Source organism: Mesoplodon densirostris, chromosome 14 (assembly GCF_025265405.1).
Source record: "Mesoplodon densirostris isolate mMesDen1 chromosome 14, mMesDen1 primary haplotype, whole genome shotgun sequence".
In the NCBI taxonomy this organism is placed as follows: domain Eukaryota; kingdom Metazoa; phylum Chordata; class Mammalia; order Artiodactyla; family Ziphiidae; genus Mesoplodon; species Mesoplodon densirostris.
This window is the reverse complement of record NC_082674.1, coordinates 38864204-38889283: the sequence shown is the minus strand read 5'-3', so window position 1 is coordinate 38889283 and position 25080 is coordinate 38864204. Positions and strand designations below refer to the sequence as shown.

The following is a 25080-nucleotide window of genomic DNA, read 5'->3' as shown; positions in this document are numbered from 1 at the left end:
AGTAGTGCCTGACATGAAAACAGGGATGCAGGAACTGCAAGTATCTTTGTTGAATATGGCTGCCTGTTACCCCCCCATTAAACCAGGAGTCCCCAGAAGGGAAGAACTGGGGGTAACATCACAGTATGCTGCTAACACCTGGAACTGCTGCCCTGTTGAGAGTTCGTTCAGGCCCCCCGAAGCAGAAGCAGGGAGATAAGTAGGCCTGAGAATTTCCAGACCCCTGTGGCCAGCTCTGCCAGCCTCTGCAAGGCTTTAAGAATGGGCCTCCTCCCCGCTAAAGGGTCCAGCAGGGAGCTTCCCGGGCACCTGAGAGCTGGGAAGAGTGCCTACACGGACCGGCCTGACTGTACCCTTCCAAGGGAAGAGTAGTGGGCAAATGGCTTAGTCTCTCTAAACCTCATGTATTAAACAGGGATGAATGTAATACCTACTTCAGAGAGCTGCTGTGAGGGGTAAACAAGTTAACGAACACAACAGGGCTGTCACACTTTTGGTCATACAAGCTGAGCTCACCAAGGAGGTTCCCAGCCGCTCGCAGGTGGCGTGGACTCTTCTGTTTATTAAAGCTCTTTTCTGGGGCTTCCCTGGTGGCGCAGTAGTTGAGAGTCCGCCTGCTGATGCAGGGGACACAGGTTCATGCCCCGGTCCGGGAGGATCCCATGTGCCGCGGAGCGGCTGGGCCCATGAGCCATGGCCGCTGAGCCTGCGCGTCCGGAGCCTGTGCTCCGCAATGGGAGAGGCCACAACAGTGAGAGGTCCGCGTACCGCAAAAAAAAAAAAAAAAAAAAAACCTCTTTTCTGGCAGTAGAGAGTCTCATGCTTACAGAACCAGGATACTATAATGAGTTTTCCCATGGATAAAGCAGAGCATCTTCAGGGCAGGTGGAGGGGCCTCTTTTCTAATTTGTACAAGCAGGACCTACGGTTTTAGTGGGGTGGGGGGTTGCATAGATACAGGTGCTCAATAGAGGGCAGTGATGACCATGGGGCTATTATTTCCAACTCACCTTCTCCAATTCCTGCAGGAACACCTGAGCGATCCAGGAGGCCCTCTCGAAACAGGTGATCACTTCCTCCTCCCTCTCGGTCAGGCGGTGGCGGGAAGCGATGGAGTTGGGTAGGCGTTCCAGGGAGAGGCCTGCGGGAGGAGGGGAGCACCTCGGACCTGCCCTGCTCGGCGGGGGAGGGGGGGGGGGCCCAACTCCAGGCCCCTCCCAGGGGCCCAGGGTGGGCTCATCCGAGGAGACTCTGGAGCAGCCAGTGGGAGGCGGAGGTCCTGGGAGGGGAAGGAGGGGGCTAAAGCAAGGATGGTATTAGCAGCGGCTGGGATCAAGCAGTGGACAGACAGCAGGCACCCATGCCCCACGTGGGGAACCACACTGGTGGCACCCCCATGGCCAACTCCTGCCTGGCCTCCCAGGCAGTGCCTGCTGGAAGCAATCCTGACCCCGCCCCAGGCACTCACCATGTTTACATCATGGAGTGGTTATGTACATCTAGCTCTTCGCTCCCCCAGTAGTTCAATGGGGGCAAAATGAGCCTGTGTGGACTGCCACAGTCCCTAGCTCATGGTAGATGCCTTGATTACACAGCATTTATATGCACCCCTCCCGTGGAACCAAACAGTTTCTACCTCGCCTAAGTCAGGCGCTCGGGTCCTATGTGCCTGCAGTGGGATTTGCTGTTTTTGCGTCCCTGGCATCCATTTCCCATTCTTTCCACAGCAGCACCTCTCTTTCCCTTGGAGCACCCATTGTGCAGCCTCGCTCAGCTCCTGTGGCTCACAGGGTGAAGACCCCGTCCCCCTCAAAGGCAGGCACGTGATCCAGGCTGACCCATCATCAGGGCCACAGTGATTGGCTAAGGGTGTGCACGTGGCCTGGTCTGGGCCGAGAAGACCCAATCCCAGAATTCTTATCCCTTCCACTGGGCTTGTTAAGCTGCTAAGAGGCCAGCCTGGAAATGTTAGGGAAAGGCTGCCTTAAAATGAAGCTACATAACGTGAATGTCATTAACATGATTGTACACCTGAAAATGGTTAAGGTGGTATATTTTATGTTTTGTGTTTTTTACCAAAATTTAAAAATTTTTTAATATAAAAGCATAGCTCTAAAGCAAAAAAAAAAAAAAAAAAAAAAAAAAACAACCCCAAAACTATAAGAAACCAAGAGGGGAAAGCTGTAAAGGGAAACAACTATATTTATGTCTGGGTTTTTTGTCTTTTGCTTTTTTTTTTTGAGACAGGAAAAAGACTGAATAAACTCAGTCATGAAAAAAAACAAACGAAGTCTACACAGAACAGAGATGAGACTTGATGGAAAAGGGCAGATTCCTAAAGAACTGTGTGAACACCTTGCCTGAAGCACTACCCCCTGAAACTTTCCAGTATATGCACCAATAAACCCCTTCCCCCATTTTCTCAGGGAGGGGTGGGGTCAAAGTCCACTTAAATTGCGTTGCTGTCACATGCAACTCACAGTCCTGACTAGAGAGCACTGTCCTAGACTGCGGTTCTCGATGGGCAGAACCCAGGTCTTTCTCACCTTTGTGCCCACATGGTACTTTATATGTAGTAGGTGCTCAAGATGAAGTGACTGAAGGAAGGTCCAAGAAGAGAATCCTCAACTCTCTCCTGCGCTTTGGCCCCAATATCCAACTGATGACCAAGCCCTTAACATTTCAAGCCTCCCCTCCCCTTCCCTTCTCTTATCTCCTTATTTTAGGCTTTATCTCTTGAGTGGATGACCACCTTGGCCTCCTAGCTGGCCTCCCTGCCTCCAGTCTCACTCTCATCCATCCTGCTCAAGGATCCCAGGGTGATCCTTCTAAAACTCCACTGCTTAAAACCCTCCACTGGGGTCCCCACTGCTGCAGGGTGAGGTCCAAACTCCTGACATTCCATACCATGCCCTCCAAGATCCATCCCTATCATCTCCCCAGCCTTGTCTCTCATCATGTTATACATCAAATGTTTGTGTCCCCTTGGAAGTCATAAAGTCATATGTTGAAAACCTAATGCCCAAGGTGATGGTATGAGGAGGCGGGGCCTTGGGGAGGTGATTAGGTCATGAGGGTGGAGCCCTCATGATAGGGATTAGTGTCCTTATAAAAGAGACCCCAGAGAGCCCCTTCCATCATGTGAGCGCACAGCAAGAAGCTGGCAGCCTGCAACCTGGAAGAGGGCTCTCACCAGAACCTGACCATGCTGGTGCCTTGATCTCAGACTCCCAGGCTCCAGGACTGTGAGAAATAAGTGTCTGTTGGGTATAAGCCACCCAATCTGTGGTGCTTTGTTCTAGCAGCCTGAGCTGACTATGACACCGTACCCGCTGCATCCACACCCAGCCTCCTGCTCCCACTGTGCTCAGGTTGCTCCTCTTGCCTGGAATGCACCCTCCACCCCACCCCCCAGAGGCCACCCAAAATTATAGCTCACCTTCTGCCACTGAGTGCCCCCTCCTCTATGGGGCCCCCCCGATACACCCTGGTATAACCAATCATTCTCTCCTTGGGCCCTGATCTACACTTTACGTATTCCTGCCCCAACATTTTGTTATATTTATTTGTTCATGTGTTTGATCAGCCAGACTATAGGCTCCTTAAAGGCATCAACCTTAACATGTTCACCTTTCTATAACCTGGCACACAGTAGGCACTCAGCAAGCACTGGCTGGCTGAAGAAACGACAAGCCTGATGGTGTCTGACAAAGTACAAAGTACTCTACAAACACAAGGTAAAGAAATACTGCTGTTCTTGGTTAGATTCCCAACTCATATGGTTTCAGTGACCTTGCCCTCTGCCAGACTGGGGTGTGAGTGGGTCCAAAGGTCGGGATGCCTCAGCCTGGGGAAAGGTGGACATAGACCGTGAGGGCCCTTACTCAACACAAAGACTCAGTTACCTGGGTCACCAAGTGTCAATGTGCCTCCCGCCAAATGACTCACGACCAGGAAAGGACTAAGGGGGAGGAGGAACAGAGGGCGCACTGGAGAAGACGTGGCAAGAAGGCAGGAGAAGGCTGGTCCCCTCTGCTCACTGCCGGCGCTGGCCCAGCCACTCCTCTCCAGACCCATGGCCCCCGTGTACCCTACAGGACAGTGGGACATAGAAACTGTTCAGGGCCTGGCCTGGAAGCCAAGTGGAAATGGCAGGAAGGCAGAGCCAACTCCAGAAGACACAGAGAGGGTCTGTTTTAACACATCCTTGTGCTCCTCCCTCCCCCGCCCCCGAGATGTGCTGCTGTCTGGGTTCCCTCCTGCCCCACCTCTGGGCCCAGAACTGGGATGGACCAGGTTCAGGCTGCCAGTCCCAAGCCTCCGGTGGGCTGGCCACGGCAAAGCAGTGTCTGTCTGTGGGGCCGCCACATTGCCCGTGCTCCATTTGTTCCTTCTGCTCCCAGCAGGGGCCTCTCCTCCAGGCTTCTCTGAGAATTCGAAACCCCATCCTCCTTGAAAGCTCACAGCACACCACCTCTTCTCTGAAGCCTTCTTAAGTCTCCCGACTTCAGAGCCAGCAGGGCGTTTTAGCTGCGCCTCCTCTGCGTATGCCTTTCCTCTACATTGTGACCATCCTCTCTGCCCATTTCTGGTTGATCTTTGCACCCAGCGAGGGCAAGGCCCTCGCTTAGTGAGTGGATGGACACACAGACGAACACACACATCCACTCATGCCGAGTGTAGAGGCTGGTGGGGTTTCTCCCTCTCCATCTAAAAAATGGTTCTTGCGGAATTCGTAAACAAACCGTGGCATATTTATACAATGGAATACTACTCAGAAATAAAGAAAAGGACACACTCTTGATACACACAACACGGGTGAATCTCTCAGAATTTATATTGTGCAGAAGAAGCTAGATATCAAAAAGTACAGGCCATATGATTTCAGTTATATGACATTCAAAACAAGGGCAAAATTATAATCTATATTAACAGAAACCAACCAGTCACTGCCTGGGGTGGGTTTGGGGAGGGGATCAATTGGCAAAGGACCTGAGGGAATTTTCTGGGGTGATGGAAATGTTCTTTGTCTTTATTGCGGTGTTGGTTACATGGGTATCTATACTTGACAAACTCATCAAATTACACACTTAAGATCTATGTACTATGTAAAAATATATCTAAAAATAATATATTCCTTTTTGAAAGGAAGCAACTATGATTCCAGAGAACTAATGAAGATCAAAGTAAAGGGGCTACAGTCACTGAGGTAGTGGTCTGTGAAAAAATTTCTAACATACAGCAGACCAAAAAGCTTCCTGGAGCTGGCAACAGCTCTTCCTAGTGAGGGTCACAGTCCAGTCACCCCAGTTCCGCCCATAAAAAGAGGCTTCTTTGTCCGCCTGCCAATGCAGGGGACATGGGTTCGACTCTGGTCCGGGAGGATCCCACATGCCGCGGAGCAACTAAGCCCATGTGCCATAACTACTGAGCCTGCGCTCTAGAGCCCACGAGCCACAATTACTGAAGCCCACGTGCCACAATTACTGAAGCCCACGTGCCACAACTACTGAAGCCCGTGTGCCTAGAGGCTGTGCTCTGCAACAAGAGAAGCCACTGCAATGTGAAGCCTGTGCACCGCAACGAAGGGTAGCAGCCAAAAATAAATAAATTTATTAAAAAAAAAAAAAAAAGAGGCTTCTTTGCCTTATATTTGCTCTTTGAGTCATATGACAGGCCATTTTCCTGTCACAAACATCTGATGGGAAATCTACCGGGGATTCCAGCCCCCGGGTTCCTTCATCCTCTGCCCTGTGTGTTTCTGCACAAGTGGCCAGACCAGGTCCAAGATGGAGACGGGCTGCTTCTGAGCCCGCCCTCAAAGGATCCCTCCCAGTGGATCCCAGCCCTGTTGAGCAGGCAGGAAGCCAGAGGCTGTCAGGAAGCACGGGCACCGCCTCCTGATTCCCACTGGCAGAGGGGCCTTTATGTGAAAACACCCAGTCCTGCAAGCCAGGGGAGATCCCCTTTCAAGAGGAACGCTTGCTTTTTCATTAACTTTGAACTTTCGGTTTGGAGGCAAACTGACCCTGGCACAGCTCAACACCCAGGCTGGTCCGGGCCTCATCGGTCTCAGTGACTCATCACATCCCAAACAGCAGCCCTTCCAAGAAGCCCCGCCCTTGGAGCCCTGGGCCCTGGATGCAGAGCTGGAGAGCACGATGCCTCCCCTGTAATGGAACTTTCCAGATGGGTGGACCCCCGCCCTCCTGCCTACCCAGCTGGTCCAAAAGCACAGGGCACCTGAGAGGCGTAGGCCCTGTGGGGGTGGAGGATGGGAGGGAGGAAGAAATGCAAGTCATTGCTTCAGCCTTCAGGGAGGAAGCCTCAGGCCAGGTTGGGAAGAACCCTCATAAATCACACTCAAAAGCGGGCAACTGTGGGAATATAAAATGGTACAGCTGCTGTGGAAAACAGTCTGGCCATTCCTCAGAAGATTAAAAACAGAATTACCATATGATCCAACAACTCTACTTCTGGGTATATATGCAAAAGAATTGAAAAGAGGGTCTAGAAGAGATACGTGTACTACACCCATGATCATAGCAGCATTATTCACAGCAGCAAAAAGGTAGAAGCAACCCAAGTGTCCACTGATGGATGAATAGATAAAGAAAATGTAGGATAGGACTTCCCTCATGGCACAGTGGTTAAGAATCCGCCTGCCAATGCAGGGGACATGGGTTCAATTCCCTGGTCCGGGAAGATCCCACATGCCGCGGAGCAACTAAGCCTGTGCGCCACAACTACTGAGCCTGCTCTCTAGAGCCTGCAAGCCGCAACTACTGAGCCCGTGTGCCTAGAGCCTGTGCTCCACAACAAGAGAAGCCACCACAATGAGAAGCCTGCTCACCACAACGAAGAGTAGCCCCTGCTCGCTGCAACTAGAGAAAGCCCACACGCAACAACGAAGACCCAATGCAACCAAAAAAAAAGAAGAAAAAAAGCCATTATTTTTTTTAAAAATTGTAGTATATACACACAATGGAATATTATTCAGCCTTAAAAAAGAAGGAAATCCTGCCATATTCAACAACATGGATTAACCTTAAGGACATTATGCTAAGTGAAATAAACCAGTTACAAAAGACAAAGTCTGTATGATTCCACTTCTGTGAGGTACCTAGAGTAGTCAAACTCATAGAGACAGAAGATAGCATGGTGACTGCCAGGGGCTGGGGGAGGAGAATGGAAAACTGTTTACTGGGTGCAGAGTTTCAGTTTTGCAAGATAAAGTGTTCTGGAGATTGGTTGCACAATAACATGAATGTACTTAACACTACTGAACTGTACACTTAAAAACTTTTAGGATAATAACTTTTGTTATGTGTATTTCACTGCAGCTAAAAAATTCTTAATGGTTAAGATGCTAAATTTTATGTTACATTTTACCAGTTGATAAAAAAAAAAGCAGACAATTTGACTCCTTGTATCAAAGTTTCTGAAAAGTGTACACATTTCAATCCAGTAACTCTACTTCTAGAAATTTATCCTTAAAAAATATAATGTATGCAAAAAACGCAAAAGTTGAGCTTCACGGATATCCAGTGCAGTATTGTTTATAATGGCAAAAAAAAAAAAAAAAAAAAAGAGATTTAACCTACAGGTTCAATAACAGGAGACAAGTTTGCTAAACTACAATAGATTCTTACAATGAAATGCTATAAAGCTACTTTATGTAGTGATGTAGATGTATACTAGAAACTATTTTGTAAAATATTAACTTTAAAAAACAAGCGTATAAAATATATGATTGTATGAACTTATTTTCGTTTAAAACATAAAAACCTATAGGAAAAAAGACTGGAAGGATATACCTCAAAATGTTTAGAGAGATCTTAGTCTCAGTTTCCCCAAAGACAAAATAAGATCACTAACAATGCCCACCTCATAGGGTAGCTATGAAAATTAAATTAGATGGGTCTTATAAAGAACAGAAAGCACGCTCTCAGAAAACGCTTCAAGTGATGATCAAAATGACCTCTTATGTAGGTGTTTAGCCTTTGCCTAGAATGACAAATGAGAGAGCTAATTCAGGGAGAAGATATTCCTTCCAACACCCCTCAGCTCAAAGTGCCAACTAGATCCAAGCCTTCTGGCTTCAACACCGTCCGTTCTCTCGGCCCAGACTCCATGCGTCTTTCCTTACCCTTGGTAACCCACCAGGGGTTCCCACATCTCAGGCTTCTGGCCAGCGCACAGGGGCCTGCCTTTCCCATGTGTATCCAATGGCTGAATTATAGCTGTCTAACCTGGCAGGGATGGGCCCTAGTGTCGGTGCTGGTTTCTCAAATACACTCCTCAAAACCCTGTCCATACTCCACACCTCCACCAACTACTCTCTGGGGTGACCTCCAATAATGGAGGAAAGGCCTGCCAGAAGAAGATGCGGGGAGACCACTCCAACTCCCCATGGTCTCCCTCCATGAGTCCACTTACCCTCCTGCCCTGTTTCGTACCCCGCAGTCCAGGCAGAACCTCAATGAAGGCTTGGTAAGCACACAATTAACACACCCAGCCTCCTTCCAAGACACCCTCATCTGCTCACTCCTCTCCATCTGGAGGCCAGCCTCTCACTCCGTGGATCACAGTCTGGGGCCAGGGCAGCAGCACCAAAAGTGCTGACCTGCTTCCCCACAAGGCAGACGGCCCACACCCCTTTGAGAAGGAAGCCAAAATAAGCAGTTAATTCCTGCCATACCAGGACTAAAAAAAAACCCAAACCAATATCCCACCATGTCCTGCCCTAGGAGCAGCCTGGTGTTCTTTTATTTTTGAAAGTTTTACTAAAGCCATAAAATCCCAGGTGAGGGCAGAGGAGCTGGGGGTTTCAGAGGCTGAAAGAACAGAAAAAAAGAAGAAAAAAATCTGGAGGGGTGAGGAGGAGAGAATTTGCAGTCAGAATTCTCCCAGCTGCCTCATGTTTTTTACATTTTTACTTTTCACAGCACCTTCACAATTCAGCATCTCACTGCAGTATTTTGGGTGAACCGGGGGCATCTTCCTTCATAGCCCGGCAGGTCTTCTATCGGTCAGCCAGCAGGCAAGCCTGCCCAGAGTGGCCTCGCTGGCGCTGGGCTGTGAACAAGCGGCAAAGGGGTTTGCTAGGCTGAAACACAGGGCAGTACTGGCTTTCAAGGGGCCCACTTGGGACACAACGAGCCCCAGATTAGGTAGCAACGACTAGGTCTTTAGGGCTCGGGGCAGGACTCATGGCTGGAGAAATGGGGGGTCATTCCCCACATCATTACCACATTGAGCGAGCGCCAGAGAAAGGGAAGCAACACAGGCCGGAGGAGAGAAGGAAGCCGTTTGCCACAGAACGGCCCTCTGAGAGGTGGACAGTGACACTGGTGCTTTGGGGGCTGAACCGGGTAAGGCTTGAGATGTCAAAAGAACAGTCCCTGAAGCATCCTGCACGTCCGTCAAAGCTGGGGCTACCCCTCAGGACTCAAACCAACAGAAAAGAGGACAGTGTGTCACCTGGATCTACAGCGGCTTTGCCTAGTCTAGGGCCCAGAGCACTCTGCTCCAGATGGACCCAGACAGCTTGTTGACCAACAGGTGAGCTGATTTTACGGGAAACAGGCTGGGCCACACTTCATGGTATGGCTACCTAAGGCCAAAGTTCTGGAACACCAGCAAAAGGGAGACCCTGAGCCTTCCTGCTGGGCTCTCAATGCCCCCTCATTTCCCAGTCCTCCCATGCACAACCTCTCTTAGCTCCAAAAAGGTATGACAACACCCGGCGCCAAACAAGCCACCTCCATTTCCCAGGGGCCTCCCTCTGGATTTGCCTTTACCTGGAAGGCACCTCTTCCACTCATCAGCAGCTGATTCCTCCTAAAGTTCAGCCTCACCTCCCAGCTCACATGGGAAGGCGCCACAGCTAGCTGGGTCTCACTCACTTCCCTCTCCGGAACAGAGCGCGTCAGTCAAACAAGTACTCCCCGGGCATTGGGGATGAGCCCCAAAGCCAGAAACAGAGAGAGCCAAGTTCAAATCCTCACCTGGTCACTACTGGTGTAACCCAAGGAGAGTCAATTCTGTCTGAGCTCTGGGGTTCTGCCCTCCATACCTTTCACCTACTTTGGTAACAGCACCCTGATTTTCCTTCGAGGAACCATTCTTCCAGCTCGGTCCACAAGATTCAAGTGGGGAAATCCCACCCCGGGTACCAAACCAGCCACCTAGATGCCGGTCACTGAAATTGGTTCCAGGGTGGGCATGAGACCAAACCAGGTCAACGAGAACCTTCCCCAAGGCATTCTCTCCTCCTGAGGTTGTGAGTTTAGGCTGCAGGACCACGTAAACCTGGAGCTGCTGAGCAAGACCACAACACGTGGAGTCCCTGGATCCAGCTGATGCTGGATGCTATCTGCCCCCAACGACTTACTAGTTACATAGGCCCGTACATTTTCAGTCCCTCCCCCTTTCGGTTGTTGCTTTTCCAGCTAGTTGGGGTTGCATTTTTGTCATTACAACCGTAAGTCTGATTATACAGAAACCAATCCCTAGAAGCATGATGTCGGAGGAACAATTCCTGAAATGCAGGACTGGCTGAGCTGAGGTCAGGTATGGGAGTGAGGATTTTGCCATTTCTCAGCTAAGAAACTGGAATTCCAGATACAAGGCGGCAGCAATGCCAGTTGAAATGCAGCCTATTTTGTCTTGAGGCGAGACCTTGGGCCACGAAGGCTGGAGCTTTAGGATATCTGGTAGAACATTTCAGGGTAATTAGCCTGTGTTAAGGCCTACAGAAAGGGGCAAACTGCACTCGCGGCAGCTGTTCGGAATGACACAGCTTTGCAAACAGGCCCTTTTTGCCTGTGGGACAAATCAAAACAGAGACGGCTGAGAATCAAATCAGACAATCGGAGTTGGCAGTTCTCAGCACCTGCTGAAGGCAGTGCTGGAAGGGGCAGGAAAATCGGACCCCATCAGGAGCTAAGGCTGCAGCCCGGGAAAGGCCCGATTCCTCCAGGACCCCCCAAAGAACCCTGCTATGGGTCTAACCTTGCTAGAGTCCCCCATGTCCCCAGGGCCCACTTAGGGCCCCCTCTGGGCTACCCTCAGGGGCAGAATGACAGTGCCCAAAGGCATCATCCATCCTGGCCAGCCCCCCAGGCTCTGCAGTAAGTGCCAGGAACCTACCTCTCCCTTCTCAGGGCTCCTGGACGTCCCATACCCTCCTCTGTCTGTGCGAATGCATCTCGGAGGTAACCCCTCTGGAGGGGTCCTCTGTCATAGGCAGGACTCAGGCTTGGGAGACAACCACTGGCCACCAGACCAAGCTCTGCTATTCACAGGTTGCACGATCGTGGGCAAGCCTCAGTTCCTCCATTCATACAGTGGGCATATAACAACTCCCTCCCATTCTACAGAGATCAACTGAAAGTTAACCCACCAGCCAACAAATATCAATATTTATTAAACCAGAGTTCCAGGGCAGTGTTTCTCAAACTGTAAGGTGCATACACGTCACCTGGGAATGCTGTTAAAATGTAAATTCTGATTCAATACATCTGGTGAGGGGCCTGAGAGTCTACATTTCTAGACTCCTGGGTGGTGCACATGTGATAATCCTGCACCCTTACCACGCCCACGTCCCTGACAATCATACGCTCAGGTTCCAGAGGCGAAGGGTCCATGCCTCAAGTTTCTGGGTACACCATCGATGTCAGGTATACCAGAGGAGCTTGGAAGACTGGGGGAGGAGGGACCAAATGGGGGATTGTGCTAGGCAGGAGAAGGGCCCTCAGCCCTGCCAGGGCTGGCAGGTGACTTGGGAGCAGCTAGCCACAGGCCAGGCCAGACCCATTAACCTGGCAGCCAGGAGCTAGAGGCAGGACCTGGGGAGAGGGAGTTCTTCCTCCAAAGCCAGAGGCCCCAACAGGGCCCAGCCCACCTCCCGGGGGCCAAAATGAGGCCCTAAAATCCAGGCCTCCGCTCCTGGCAGGACCAGGTCAGTCTGAGCCCAGCTGTGATGTTGGGTGACAGTTCGCTCAGACAGGGAAGTGAAGCTATTTTATTTTTCTATCTTAGTGAAAAACCTGTGGTGTTCATATTGTTTCTAAACAAACTTGACATGGACAATAACCTTTTTCCCCTTGGAGAAGTTGGAGGGTCATATATCACCCACCTCCCCACCAAGCAATATATAAATATGTGCACGTAATGTTTCTGCACTTCAAGCAAGAGAAACCCACGACTGCTTCAACTGCCCCCTTCTCTCAAGCTCCTGAGACAGTGTCTGAAGCCCTCCCTGGGAATCAGAAAGCATCTTCTGGTCTAATCCATGTCCCCACGACTTCAGAGCAAGGTCAAGTCCTTGTGAGTGACCCGCCAGAGGACACCCTGCCAGGTCTCCCTGCTCTGAAGGGGAAAGCAGGTGCATTGAGTATGTCTTTTGTGGGCGAAGAGACCCAGAGCCTGCTCTTGAGACACCCATACACAAGCCCCCACTGAGCCTCCAGGCCTGGCAGCTCAGTCCCCTCCCACCATGACACACTGCCCCGCCCTCCTCCCGCCAACCAGGTGTGCCTGAGAACTCAACTCCCTGCCCCCCTGGAAGGCACCAAGTGGAACCATGGAGCAGAATACAATGCAAGATGATAAATAAGCTGAGATGTAATGGCCTAGCCAGGCCGAGTACTGTGGAGAAGGCACATCAGGCTCCCGCAGGAGGCCGCCTGGCATCTGACAGAGCCTGAAAAGAGGCAGCCTGGTGGCAGCCTGGTGGCATTCTGGTTCACACACAAACTAACTTACATTTCACTTTCACCAGCCTCAGTTTTCTCATCTGTAACCTGAGAATTGGCCTAGATCATTTCTATGTTTCCTTTCAGTCTATAATTCTGAGCAGCAGCATCAAGGGGTGTTTACAAGCTCTGGCTGCCTGAGTTCAAATCCTGGCTCTGCCAATTCCAGTGAAATCCACAAGAGTCCCTTCACCTCTCTACTCGTAACTCCTGGGCTGTAACATGGGAATGAAGAGAACACCCACTCAGGGAGGGGGGTTACTGTGTGGGCTGAATGAGGGCATACCTGGCACAGAGGGTTTAATAAATATCTGTTATTATTCTGTGAACTCTGTGGTAGGCTGCTGCCACCATTCTTCGTATGGCCTGAATGTTCGTGTCCCCTCAAAGTCATATGTTGTAGCTTTAACCCAAAATGTGATGGTATTTGGAGGTGGTGCCTTTGGAAGGTAATTAGGGTTAGATGAGGTCATGAGGGTGGGGACTTCATGATGGGATTAGTGGCTTTGTAAGAAGGCAAAGAGAGAGGGATCTCTCCATGAGCACCCATGGAGGAAAGGTCACGTGAGGACATAGCAAGAAGGCAGCCATCTGCAACCCAAGGAGAGAGCCCTCACCAGACACCAACACTGCTGGTACATGGATCTTGGATTTCCCAGCCTCTAGAACTGTGAGAAATAAATTCCTATTGCTTAAGCCACCCAGTCTATGATACTTTGTTATGGCAACCTAGCAGACTAAGACAAGCCCCATGCTCATAAATGAAGTCAGGACCAATGACCAGCCATCCCCATCCCCTACTCTCTGCATTGGGAACCACACCAGGGCCCGCCAAACCCAGGAAAATCAACACCATGCACACCCTGGAGGCCACGTGCACAGTCTCAAGCACACACAGGGTCAGATGAACCTCAGCATGCTGAGCAGCAGGGTGCAGGCATTGCGACAGGACAGGGAGGACAGGCAGAGACGAGGCAAGCAAATGGGAAGCCTAGTGCAGTCAGTGGGGGGTGGGGAGCCAGTACAGCCCATGACCGAGCAGCCCACGCCAGGGACACCCAGCTCCTTACCTCCCCTGCAGCACCTGTGACCACCGGGCCTGTGTTCCCCCAAGAAGCTGGAGGCGTGCTGGAAAGAGTAGAGAGCAGGAGACAGGGAGCAGTAGGTACCGAGCCAGGTCTACAGGAAAAAGTGCCGGAAAGGAGCCTTAAGAAAGGGTGTTAGGTTCGGGAGTCCATGGCATAAGTGATTTCCAAGAGGCCAGAAAGAAGATCACCAAATGCCAAATGAAGATCACCCCCAAGACCAGCCTGTACCGGGGGCACAGAGCAGGGGATGAGAGAGCAAAGGGAGAAGACCCCACACACTGGACTGGCCCAGATGGGCACCTGCCTCCCACAGGCTGGCACCAGGTCTGTCTGGGGGAAGATCTCAGCAGATTTCCTGGGATTGTGTGAACAGTCTCTCAATGGGGAAAGGGACCCAGGGACCCACAGGTGGACAAACAGCTCTTAAGAAGCCCCATCGGCCATGGTTAAAGGAGGCTGTGCTCTGCACAGATGTCACAGTCAATCTCCCAGGACCCAAAGGACACAGAGGCGTGGGAGTGGGGACTCATAGTCCAAGGCCGATGTCAGAGAGTGGAGGTTCCAATTCTGGATCCACCACAAATCTCTGGGTAACTCCAGGTAAGGTACATCCCCTCTCTGGGCCTCAGTTTCCCTGTATATAAGATGGGAGAATGTCCCCATCTATAAGAGAAAAGAAGGTGACAAATACTTTATCAATGCCAGGCACCAAATCCCCACAGGGTCACACGTGTTTCTAGACTTTTCTCTGGGGGTTGGTTTGTGCTGGAATAAAGAGATGATCAAACATCCAAGATTCCTGGCAACAGTGTGGACAGAGGGGCTCCTGGGACCTCACTGCCACCAAGAGCCACCACTCAGGCTCCGTGATCCCAGGATTCAAGGATCCAGGGAAGAAGGAGCCTGAAGCACAAAGTCTGGGGGAGGGCTTTTACTGCCATGTAACATCTTCAGGGTCAGTTCAAGGGCACTCTTTCCCCAGGTGGGCATCCACAGCGCCCATGATGAAATTCCTGTATCACTGACCCTGTGTGCCTGGCTCCCCGCCACAGCATCACTCGCCCTGGGAACTGGCTCTGACCTGCCCATCACAGGATCCCAGCATTGCCTCCCTGGGCCGCTCACTGCAGGTGCCCAGCAAATACCTGAGGAGAGCCAGGCTGCTCTGTGCCATCGAGCACCTGATCTGTAGCCAACGCCAGTCACTAGTGCCACTCTAACAATGGGTGGCACGCTTTTAAAGCCCTTCTCACCCTGGTTACACAACTGATTCCTCTTGTTCATGGTAACCCTGTGAGGGCAGGTATTACAACCCTGTCTTTCAGGTAAATCCACTGAGGCCAAGAAAGGTGAAGAGCTATATGCCCAAGGGCACACAGTCAGGTGACTATCTGTCGATAGAGCCAGGGCAGGAACCTGAGTCTTCTGACCTGACATCCCGCCGGGCGCCTGCCGTCAGTCGGCATGTGCTGATGTGGTTGGTTACCCTGGCATCCACCTGGCTGGTCAGTGCCTGGGCACTCCCGGGGGTTAAGTACCTTAAACGCTGCCCTGCAGGCCCACCCTCAACGCAGCACTGCTGCCCTGCAGCTGCCACCCGCTCCCGGCACGTGGGGGCCAGAGTGTAACGAGCTGCGCACAGTGGTGGGGAGACCTGGCCGGTGCTCACACCTACCTTTGATGACAAAGGCCTCCGCCAGCAGCCGCATCTGATACAGGGGCTTATTCTCCATGGACATGTCATCAATCCCGGCCCGCGCGTACATGCTGATGGCATCTCGGTATGAGCCCTCCACGTAATGCAGCTTGCCCAGGATCAGCATGGCCTCACACATGTACTGCGGCTGAAAGGCCAAGGACCACATCAGCAGGGTCCTGCCCCAGAGACCCCGGCCCCACCCCCACTGGGGACCTGAGAATGAACGCTCTTCTCACCGAGCCATGAGGGTTTGCCTACGATCCTGCTCAGAACTCCCCTCCTCTTCCAGGAAGCCTTCCCGACCCTCAAACCCATGTGGACAGCTCCCCTCTCTGCACACCTGCAGTCCGTGGCCTATGTAGTGGCTCTTAGTGACATTCTTTTTTTTTTTTACAACTTTATTGGAGTATAATTGCTTCACAATGGTGTGTTACTTTCTGCTTTATAACAAAGTGAATCAGTTATACATATACATCTGTTCCCATATCTCTTCCCTCTTGCGTCTCCCTCCCACCCTCCCTATCCCACCCCTCTAGGTGGTCACAAAGCACCGAGCTGATCTCCCTGTGCTATGCGGCTGCTTCCCACTATCTACCTACCTTACGTTTGGTAGTGTATATATGTCCATGCCTCTCTCTCGCTTTGTCACAGCTTACCCTTCCCCCTCCCCATATCCTCAAATCCATTCTCAAGTAGGTCTGTGTCTTTATTCCTGTTTTACCCCTAGGTTCTTCATGACTTTTTTTTTCTTAAATTCCATATATATGTGTTAGCATACGGTATTTGTCTTTCTCTCTCTGTTAGTGACATTCTTATACGAGTCCCTAATTGCTTCATGCGCGTGTACTTTATGCCCCCAACTAGACTGCAGGCAGCTTGCAGACTGGCCCTGACTCCTCTCTCCTGAAGCTCCCAGAAGCTTCAGCCCAAGGCTGGCACTCAGTTCAGGCACTTGTTCTTAACACAAGTGGGCAGTCAGGGGCCCAGCCAAGTTTCGCAGGGCCTAAAGCTTATATAACTAGGGGGCTCCTCTATATATGCATATATGTACAAATATATAACTAGGTGAAAGGCCTTGGAAAGAGTCCTGCAGGTGAGGCAGCTGAAGCCCGCACTCAAAGCAGCAGAACCCCTGCGGGGAGACGGCCACAGCAGCAGCATGGACAGAAGACAGGAGGAGAGTGAAGGCCCATGAGGCCACTGCCCTCATCTCATCAGAATCAAGTGCCTGCATTCAAACCAGTTTTCTTTCCCCTACTTGATCAAGTGCTGCTTACGCCCAAATCTCCACCCCATACAAGGACTCTTAGGGCCTCCCTCAGAGCCCAAGGACGTGTGGTCAGCCCTGCCTGAGAGTCCTGGCCTTGGACGTGGGCCCAGAGCTCCCACCTTCTGAGGCCACTCCACCTCCATGTCTGTGCTCAGCCGACCCACCACCCTCTTGGCCAGGCTCTGGGCGCCACCCCTGCCACACAGCATCAATTCTGTCCACGGAGCTCCCAGGAGATGCAGCGCTGGTCAGCACCCCGGCCTCTGTCACCAACAGGAAGGTGTTGCCCCTGACTCCCTGCAGGGAGAGCAGAGTCTGGGGAACCTGTGACCCCAGGGGAGGCGTCCACCACTCCTCGCCATCTACTGCCCTCTCAGAAGCCAATGAAGAGAAATGGAACACGGCAAAGCCAAATTCTCCTTCCTCACTGGTCTTTGGTTTTTGTAAATACACATTCTTCCTTTGCTCGCACAAGCCCCCATCTAGAAGAGCCTTCCCTTCCCCTCGGTCTATCCAGATCCTCCTCTATCCTTCGGAGCCTTGCTCAGGCCCACCTCCTCCTAGAAGCCTCCCTGACTACCAGATAGCTCTCTTCTGCTGACCTCCTACAACGTCTCCACCAAGTGGACCCACTGGGCCCCTGCATGCCTGACCTGTTGACTAGTGATTAACTCTCAAAGGCTGAATTTTTCAAGGGGATTTGCTAGTCTCCCCAAACAGGTTGCCTACACCCTGGGCCAGGGCCACAGATCACACACCCCCAGAGGCATGTGGTCCACAGTCCCTCAAGCTGAGCAACAGCTCTGCCATCCCTGCTCCCCTGGTCTCAAGCCACAGGCACATTTCCTCTCTGCTCTGGCCTGGTTTTCCCCATTGTTGAGGGTGAGAAAATAACAGCCACCCCTCAACTCCCAGCACAGCAATGCCAAGAGCATTAATAGGGCAAAGTCCAGAAAACAGCTTTGAACTTTTCTTTAGAAAGGAGCTAGATAAACACAGGCCATGAGTAATTATTATTATTATCCTGTCCTACTATAAAGGGGGAAAAGGGCAGCTAAGCTCAGGACACGTTTCAGGGCAAGATGACAGGGTGTAGCTCAGAGTGGTTCCTGGTGGATCAAAGACGGTTGACAACAGAGCTTCCACCAAGCTGGCAGAAAATTAAGGACAATGTGGTGAATGTTTCTAAAGCTTAAGTTATACTATTTAAAACGTTACCCTTAATTCTTAAACACATCTGTCTTGTGTTTCAGTGTTGTTTTTTCTTCTATGGAGTGATGGTTATAGAAGATGGTATGGTTTTGCTGTTGTGTTTTTGGTAAATTTTTAAAATTAACTGCTAGCCATTTTTTTTTTTTTTTTTTTTTTTTTTGCGGTATGCGGGCCTCTCACTGTTGTGGCCTCCCCCGTTGCGGAGCACAGGCTCCGGACGCGCAGGCTCAGCGGCCATGGCTCACGGGCCCAGCCGCTCCGCGGCATATGGGATCCTCCCAGACCGGGGCACGAACCCGTATCCCCTGCATCGGCAGGCGGACTCTCAACCACTTGCGCCACCAGGGAGGCCCTGCTAGCCATTTTTTAATTTTTTTTTTTTTTTTTTTTTTGCGGTACACGGGCCTCTCACTGTTGTGGCCTCTCCCGTTGCGGAGCACAGGCTCCGGACGCGCAGGCTCAGCGGCCATGGCTCACGGGCCCAGCCGCTCCGCGGCATGTGGGATCTTCCCGGACCAGGGCACAAACCCGTGTCCCCTGCATCGGCAGGCGGACTCTCAACCACTGCGCCACAAGGGAAGCTCCATTTTTTAATTTTATTTTTTTGGTCGCACCGCACAGCTTGGGGGATCTTAGTTCCCTGACCAGGGGTTGAACCCGGGCCACAGCAGTGAAAGCCCAGAATCCTAACTGCTAGGCCACCAGGGAACTCCCAAGCATGGTAAAATTTGTACTTAATAAATGTGATATGGTAGACAAAATAGTTTTCACAATAATACACGTGGATAGCATTCAGCCAATAGAAAGAATGAGGTACTGGCATGCAGAAAGCTTCAAGTGAAAGTTTTCAGTGCAAAAGAGCAACTTGACAAATATGAATCCTATGACTAATAAGAAAAGAAAGCTCCACACATGTGTATGTGTGTTTTTTAATGCACAAAGAAAGCATATGGGATTCACACCAAATGGTGACCAGCGCTCAACTCTGGGGATGGTAGTGGGCATGGGGGTAGGGGTGGAAACATGGAGGTATTTATTATTCAAACTCTTTATTTAGTGAATTTTTTTTACAATAAGCCCGAGTCATTTTTATTTTAAAAAGAATTTTTAATGTAAGGCCAGAAACTATCTAACTCTTAGAGGAAAACATAGGCAGAACACTCTATGACATAAATCACAGCAAGATCCTTTTGGACCCACCTCCTAGAGAAATGGAATTAAAAACAAAAATAAACAAATCGGACCTAATGAAACTTCAAAGCTTTTGCACAGCAAAGGAAACCATAAACAAGACAAAAAGACAGCCCTCAGAATGGGAGAAAATATTTGCAAATGAAGCAACTGACAAAGGATTAATCTCCAAAATTTATAAGCAGCTCATGCAGCTCAATAGCAAAAAAACAAACAACCCAATCCAAAAATGGGCAGAAGACCTAAATAGACATTTCTCCAAAGAAGATATACAGACTGCCAACAAACACATGAAAGAATGCTCAACATCATTAATCATTAGAGAAATGCAAATCAAAACTACAATGAGATATCATCTCACACCAGTCAGAATGGCCATCATCAAAAAATCTACAAACAATAAATGCTGGAGAGGGTGTGGAGAAAAGGGCACTCTCTTGCACTGCTGGTGGGAATGTGAATTAGTACAGCCTCTATGGAGAACAGTATGGAGGTTCCTTAAAAAACTACAAATAGAACTACCATATGACCCAGCAATCCCACTACTAGGCATATACCCTGAGAAAACCATAATTCAAAAAGAGACATGTACCAAAATGTTCATTGCAGCTCTATTCACAATAGCCCGGAGATGGAAACAACCTAAGTGTCCATCATTGGACGAATGGATAAAGAAGATGTGGCACATATATACAATGGAATATTACTCAGCCATAAAAAGAAACGAAATTGAGCTATTTGTAATGAGGTGGATAGACCTAGAGTCTGTCATACAGAGTGAAGTCAGAAAGAGAAAGACAAATACCGTATGCTAACACATATATATGGAATTTAAGAAAAAAAAATGTCATGAAGAACCTAGGGGTAAAACAGGAATAAAGACACAGACCTACTAGAGAATGGACTTGAGGATATGGGGAGGGGGAAGGGTAAGCTGTGACAAAGCGAGAGAGAGGCATGGACATATATACACTATCAAAGGTAAAATAGATAGCTAGTGAGAAGCAGCCGCATAGCACAGGGAGATCAGCCTGGTGCTTTGTGACCGCCTGGAGGGGTGGGATAGGGAGGGTGGGAGGGAGGGAGACGCAAGAGGGAAGGGATATGGGAACAGATGTATATGTATGACTGATTCACTTTGTTATAAAGCAGCAACTAATTTAAAAAAAAAAAGAAAATCAAGTTCACCCCAAAACTCTCAAAAAAAAAAAGAATTTTTAAATATATAATAGAGTCTACTGGAAAGAAAAAAATTAAAAGGGTCTTGGTGGGAAAAGCTTGAGACCCATCAATCAAGTCCAACCATTTTGATTGGCAGATGAGGAACTGGAGGGCCCAGGATATCAAGGGACAGGCTCAGGGTCAAGCAGCTATTTTAATCCGAGACAAAACCTCCCAGAGCTACAATAATCCCTGTCAAGGAGTCTAAATGCAGTTACCTTAAACTTCCAGTATAGTCTCCCCACACTGCTTACAGAAAATGCCCCCCACTTCTTGGCCTGCTGTTCCAGTCCCACTCTCTCGCCCTAATGTCCCTTTACACCAATTACACACCAGTCCCTTACACTCTTGCTAACTGACATACTTTAAGGAAATTCTTCTAAGAGGAGCTCTTTGATTATACACTGCTTCTGTAGCTTGGAATGCCTTGTATTATCTGTGTATGTCCATATCCTAACCTCCTTCAAAGTCCAGCCCCCAGATGGGTCCAATTCCAGCACTACCGTAATCCTGAGTTGACTCCCCACCTCACGCCAGGGAGTGTCCTCCTCAGACTTGCCTCCCCATGTATGCTACTCCTGTAGCATGTGTCACAGTACACCCTGAATAATTTTTTAATAGGACTACCTTCCCGGTAGCCTTGCAACCTCCCTGAGGGCAGGGTCCATGCTGGACTCATCTTTATTGCCCTCAAAGTACATAACACAATGCCTTGCACATAGTAGGTTGCAATAAAATATTTAAGTCAGGAAATATATTACTTTGGAACATCTCTTGAAAAATCATTTCCCCTTTGGGTCTCTAATGACATACCCATATTTCTATTATAGTTTAGGATACATGGTAATTGAGAACAGTTTCAAACTTGAAAGTGCCTGAGAATCATCAAGAGAGCTTGTTAAAATGCAGGTTCTGAATCAGATTTTGCATTCTTAACCAGCCCCCAGATGACGCCCATACTGCGGGTAGGTGGACTATACTTTGAGCAGTAAAGGTCTAAAGAAAGCTGTGACTGTACTTCCCTCTATACTGCCCCTCAGTGCCTTGCATATAGTAGTTGTTCAATAAGTGCACGTGGACTCCAACTAGCTTGCCATGTTATGGAGTGCTTCCGTTGCTAGCCAACTCAGAATGTTTGCCTGTTTCCAACTAGATCATACATTCACTGAGGTTTTATTTCCCTGAGATCCTCAAAGAAGCCAAAGGACCAGGCACAAACTAGGTCAACCAAATGCTGTGTAATAGAAATATATAACTTGGGCCACAAGTGCAAGCCACAAGTGTAATTTAGATTTTTCTAGTAAACATTTCTAGTCACATTAAAAAAGGTAAAAATAGGTAAAATTAATTTTAATACATTTTATTTAATATATTCTAAATATTATAATTTGAATATGTAATCAATATAAAGAATTGATGCTCTTTTATATTCCGCGTTTTGCACTAAGTCTTCGAAATCCAGTGTGTGTTTCACACTCACAGCACAGCTCAGTTTGGACAAGCCATGTGGCTAGTGGCTACTGTATTGAACAGGGCAGGCCAACCCTTAAGGGAAACTTGCTGCTCAGGTGATCAAATGACCCCAGAAGGTCCTCACAGCAGAGACGAGGCAGGAGAGAGGAGAGACAGCTCCAAGCTGGGTGGGTGGGGGGTCTACAACTTACCGGCAGCCTCCCGTGATTAAGGATACTGCTCAGATAGTTTCTGGCTTCATTCATCTTCGGCTCACTCTTCTCCAGCAGAGGGACAGAGTCTTTTATCTTGGCATGGTTCTCCTTCAAACACTGCTCCAGGAGGGCCTCGGCCAGGAGCAATTTCCCAAAGCCATCTGGAAAACAGGGCAGGGATCAGAGTGGCTACGTGAGGACAGTAGTCCCCTGAACATGGCAGATGTGGAGACTGGTACATGCCCCTGTACCCACCCAACCACCCCCAACCCAGCACTTGAATGGCTCGGATCTGAGAAAATAAAGACATAGTTTCTATGCACTTAAATAGCCTTTAAAGAAAAAACACACATTCTACCATGGTCACAGCACAAACTGCCCCCTTGGGTTTATTTTCTGTAGTTCAGTGTTTGAGGAGGTGGAATTCCCAGGACTTGGAACAAGTCCGGAATTTCAGAATTTAAAATGAGGGACAGGGCTTCCCTGGTGGCGCAGTGGTTGAGAGTCTGCCTGCCGATGCAGGGGACACGGGTTCGTGCCCCAGTCCAGGAAGATCCCACATGCCGCGGAGCAGCTAGGCCCGTGAGCCATGGCTGCTGAGCCTGCGCGTCCGGAGCCTGTGCTCCGCAACGGGAGACGCCACAACAGTGAGAGGCCCGCATACCGCAAAAAAAAAGAAAGGAAAAAAAAAAAAGAAAATGAGGGACAGAGATTGGTTCAAGATGGCAGAGTGGAAGGATGTGCGCTCACTCCCTCTTGCAAGAGCACCAGAATCACAACTAACTGCTGAATAATCATTGACAGGAGGATGCTGGAACTCACCAAAAAGATGCCCCACATCCAAGGACAGCAGAGGAGCCACAATGAGATGGTAGGAGGGGTGCAATCACAATAAAATCAAATCCCATGGCTGCTGGGTGGGTGGCCCACAAACTGGAAAACACTTATACCACAGAAGTCCACCCACTGGAGTGACAGTTCTGAGCCCCACGTCAGGCTTCCCAACCTGGGGGTCCGGCAACGGGAGGAGGAATTCCCAGAGAATCAGACTTTGAAGGCTGGCAGGATTTGATTGCGGGACTTCGACAGGACTGGGGGAAGGGGAGACTCCACTTTTGGAGGGCACACACAAAGTAGTGTGTGCATCGGGACCCAGGGGAAGGAGCGGTGACCCTATAGACGACTGAACCAGACCTACCTGCTAGTGTTGGAGGGTCTCCTGCAGATGCAGGGAGTGGCTATCGCTCACCATGGGGACAAGGACACTGGCAGCAGAAGTTCTGGGAAGTACTCCTTGGTGTGAGCCCTCCCAGAGTCCACCATTAGCCCCACCAAAGAATAGGTAGGCTGCAGTGCTGGGTCACCTCACAGACAAAAAACCAACAGAGAGGGAACTCAGCCACACCCATCACCAGACAAGCGGATTAAAGTTTTACTCAGTTCTGCCCACCAGAGCAACACCCAGCTCTACCCACCACCAGTCCCTCCCATCAGGAAGCTTGCACAAGGCTCTTAGATAGCCTCATCCACCAGAGGACAGACAACAGAAGCAAGAAGAACTATAATCCTGCAGCCTGTGGAACGAAAACCACATTCACAGAAAGACAAAATGAAAAGGCAGAGGACTATGGACCAGATGAAGGAACAAGATAAAACCCTAGAAAAACAAGTGAATGAAGTGGAGATAGGCAACCTTCCAGAAAAAGAGTTCAAAATAATGACAGTGAAGATTATCCAGGAGCTTGGAAAAAGAATGGAGGCAAAGATTGAGAAGATGCAAGAAATGTTTAACAAAGACCTAGAAGAATTAAAGAACAAACACCTAGAAAAATTTAAAAATGAACAGAGATGAACAATACAATAACTGAAACAAAAAATACACTGGAAGGAATCAATAGCAGAGTAACTGAGGCAGAAGAACAGATAAGTGACCTGGAAGACAGAATGGCGGAATTCACTGTCATGGAACAGAAGAAAAAAGAATGAAAAGAAACAAAGACAGCCTAAGAGACCTCTGGGACAACATTAAACACAACAACATTTGCATTATAGGGGTCCCAGAAGGAGAAGAGAGAGAGAAAGGACCTGAGAAAATATTTGAAGAGATGATAGTCGAAAACTTCCTTAACATGGGAAAGGAAATAGCCACCCAAGTCCAGGAAGTGCAGAGAGTCCCAGGCAGGATAAACCCAAGGAGCAACAAGCCAAGACACATAGTAATCAAACTGACAAAAATTAAAGACAAAGAAAAATTATTAAAAGCAACAAGGGAAAAATGACAAATAACATACAAGGGAACTCCCATAAGGTTAACAGCTGATTTCTCAGCAGAAACTCTACAAGCCAGAAGGGAGTGGCACGGTATATCTAAAGTGATGAAAGCGAAGAACCTACAACCAAGATTACTCTACCCTGCAAGGATCTCAATCAGATTTGATGGAGAAATCAAAAGCTTTACAGACAAGCAAAAGCTAAGAAAATTCAGCACCACCAAAAAAGCTCTACAGCAAATGCTAAAGGAACTTCTCTAAGTGGCAAATGCAAGAGAAGAAAAGGACCTACAAAAACAAACCCAAAACAATTAAGAAAATGGTAATAGGAACATACATATCGATAATTACCTTAAATGTGAATGGATTAAATGCTCCAACCAAAAAACACAGGGTCTCTGAATGGATAAAAAAACAAGACCCATGTATATGCTGTCTAAAAGGGATCCACTTCAGACCTAGGGACACATACAGACTGAAAGTGAGGGGATGGGAAAAGATATTCCAGGCAAATGGAAATCAAAAGAAAGTTGGAGTAGCAATACTCATATCAGATAAAATAGACTTTAAAATAAAGAATGTTACAAGAGACAAGGAAGGACACTACATAATGATCAAGGGATCAATCCAAGAAGAAGACATAACAATTATAAATATATGTGCACCCAACACAGGAGCACCACAATACATAAGGCAAATGC

At 49.2% G+C, this 25080-nt stretch overlaps 1 protein-coding gene across 1 annotated transcript in view; it reads right to left on the bottom strand.

Annotated features, from left to right (window-relative positions):
* TTC7A (tetratricopeptide repeat domain 7A) overlaps positions 1-25080 on the bottom strand; it is a 124972-nt gene that overhangs the window by 87842 nt on the left and 12050 nt on the right. Inside the window, exons 2-4 of the mRNA XM_060116855.1 lie at positions 22107-22270; positions 15525-15693; positions 1011-1141 (exon numbers count right to left, since the gene is read on the bottom strand). Of these exons, the coding sequence (XP_059972838.1) occupies positions 1011-1141; positions 15525-15693; positions 22107-22270 (464 nt within the window). The remainder of the gene's footprint in view (positions 1-1010; positions 1142-15524; positions 15694-22106; positions 22271-25080) is intronic.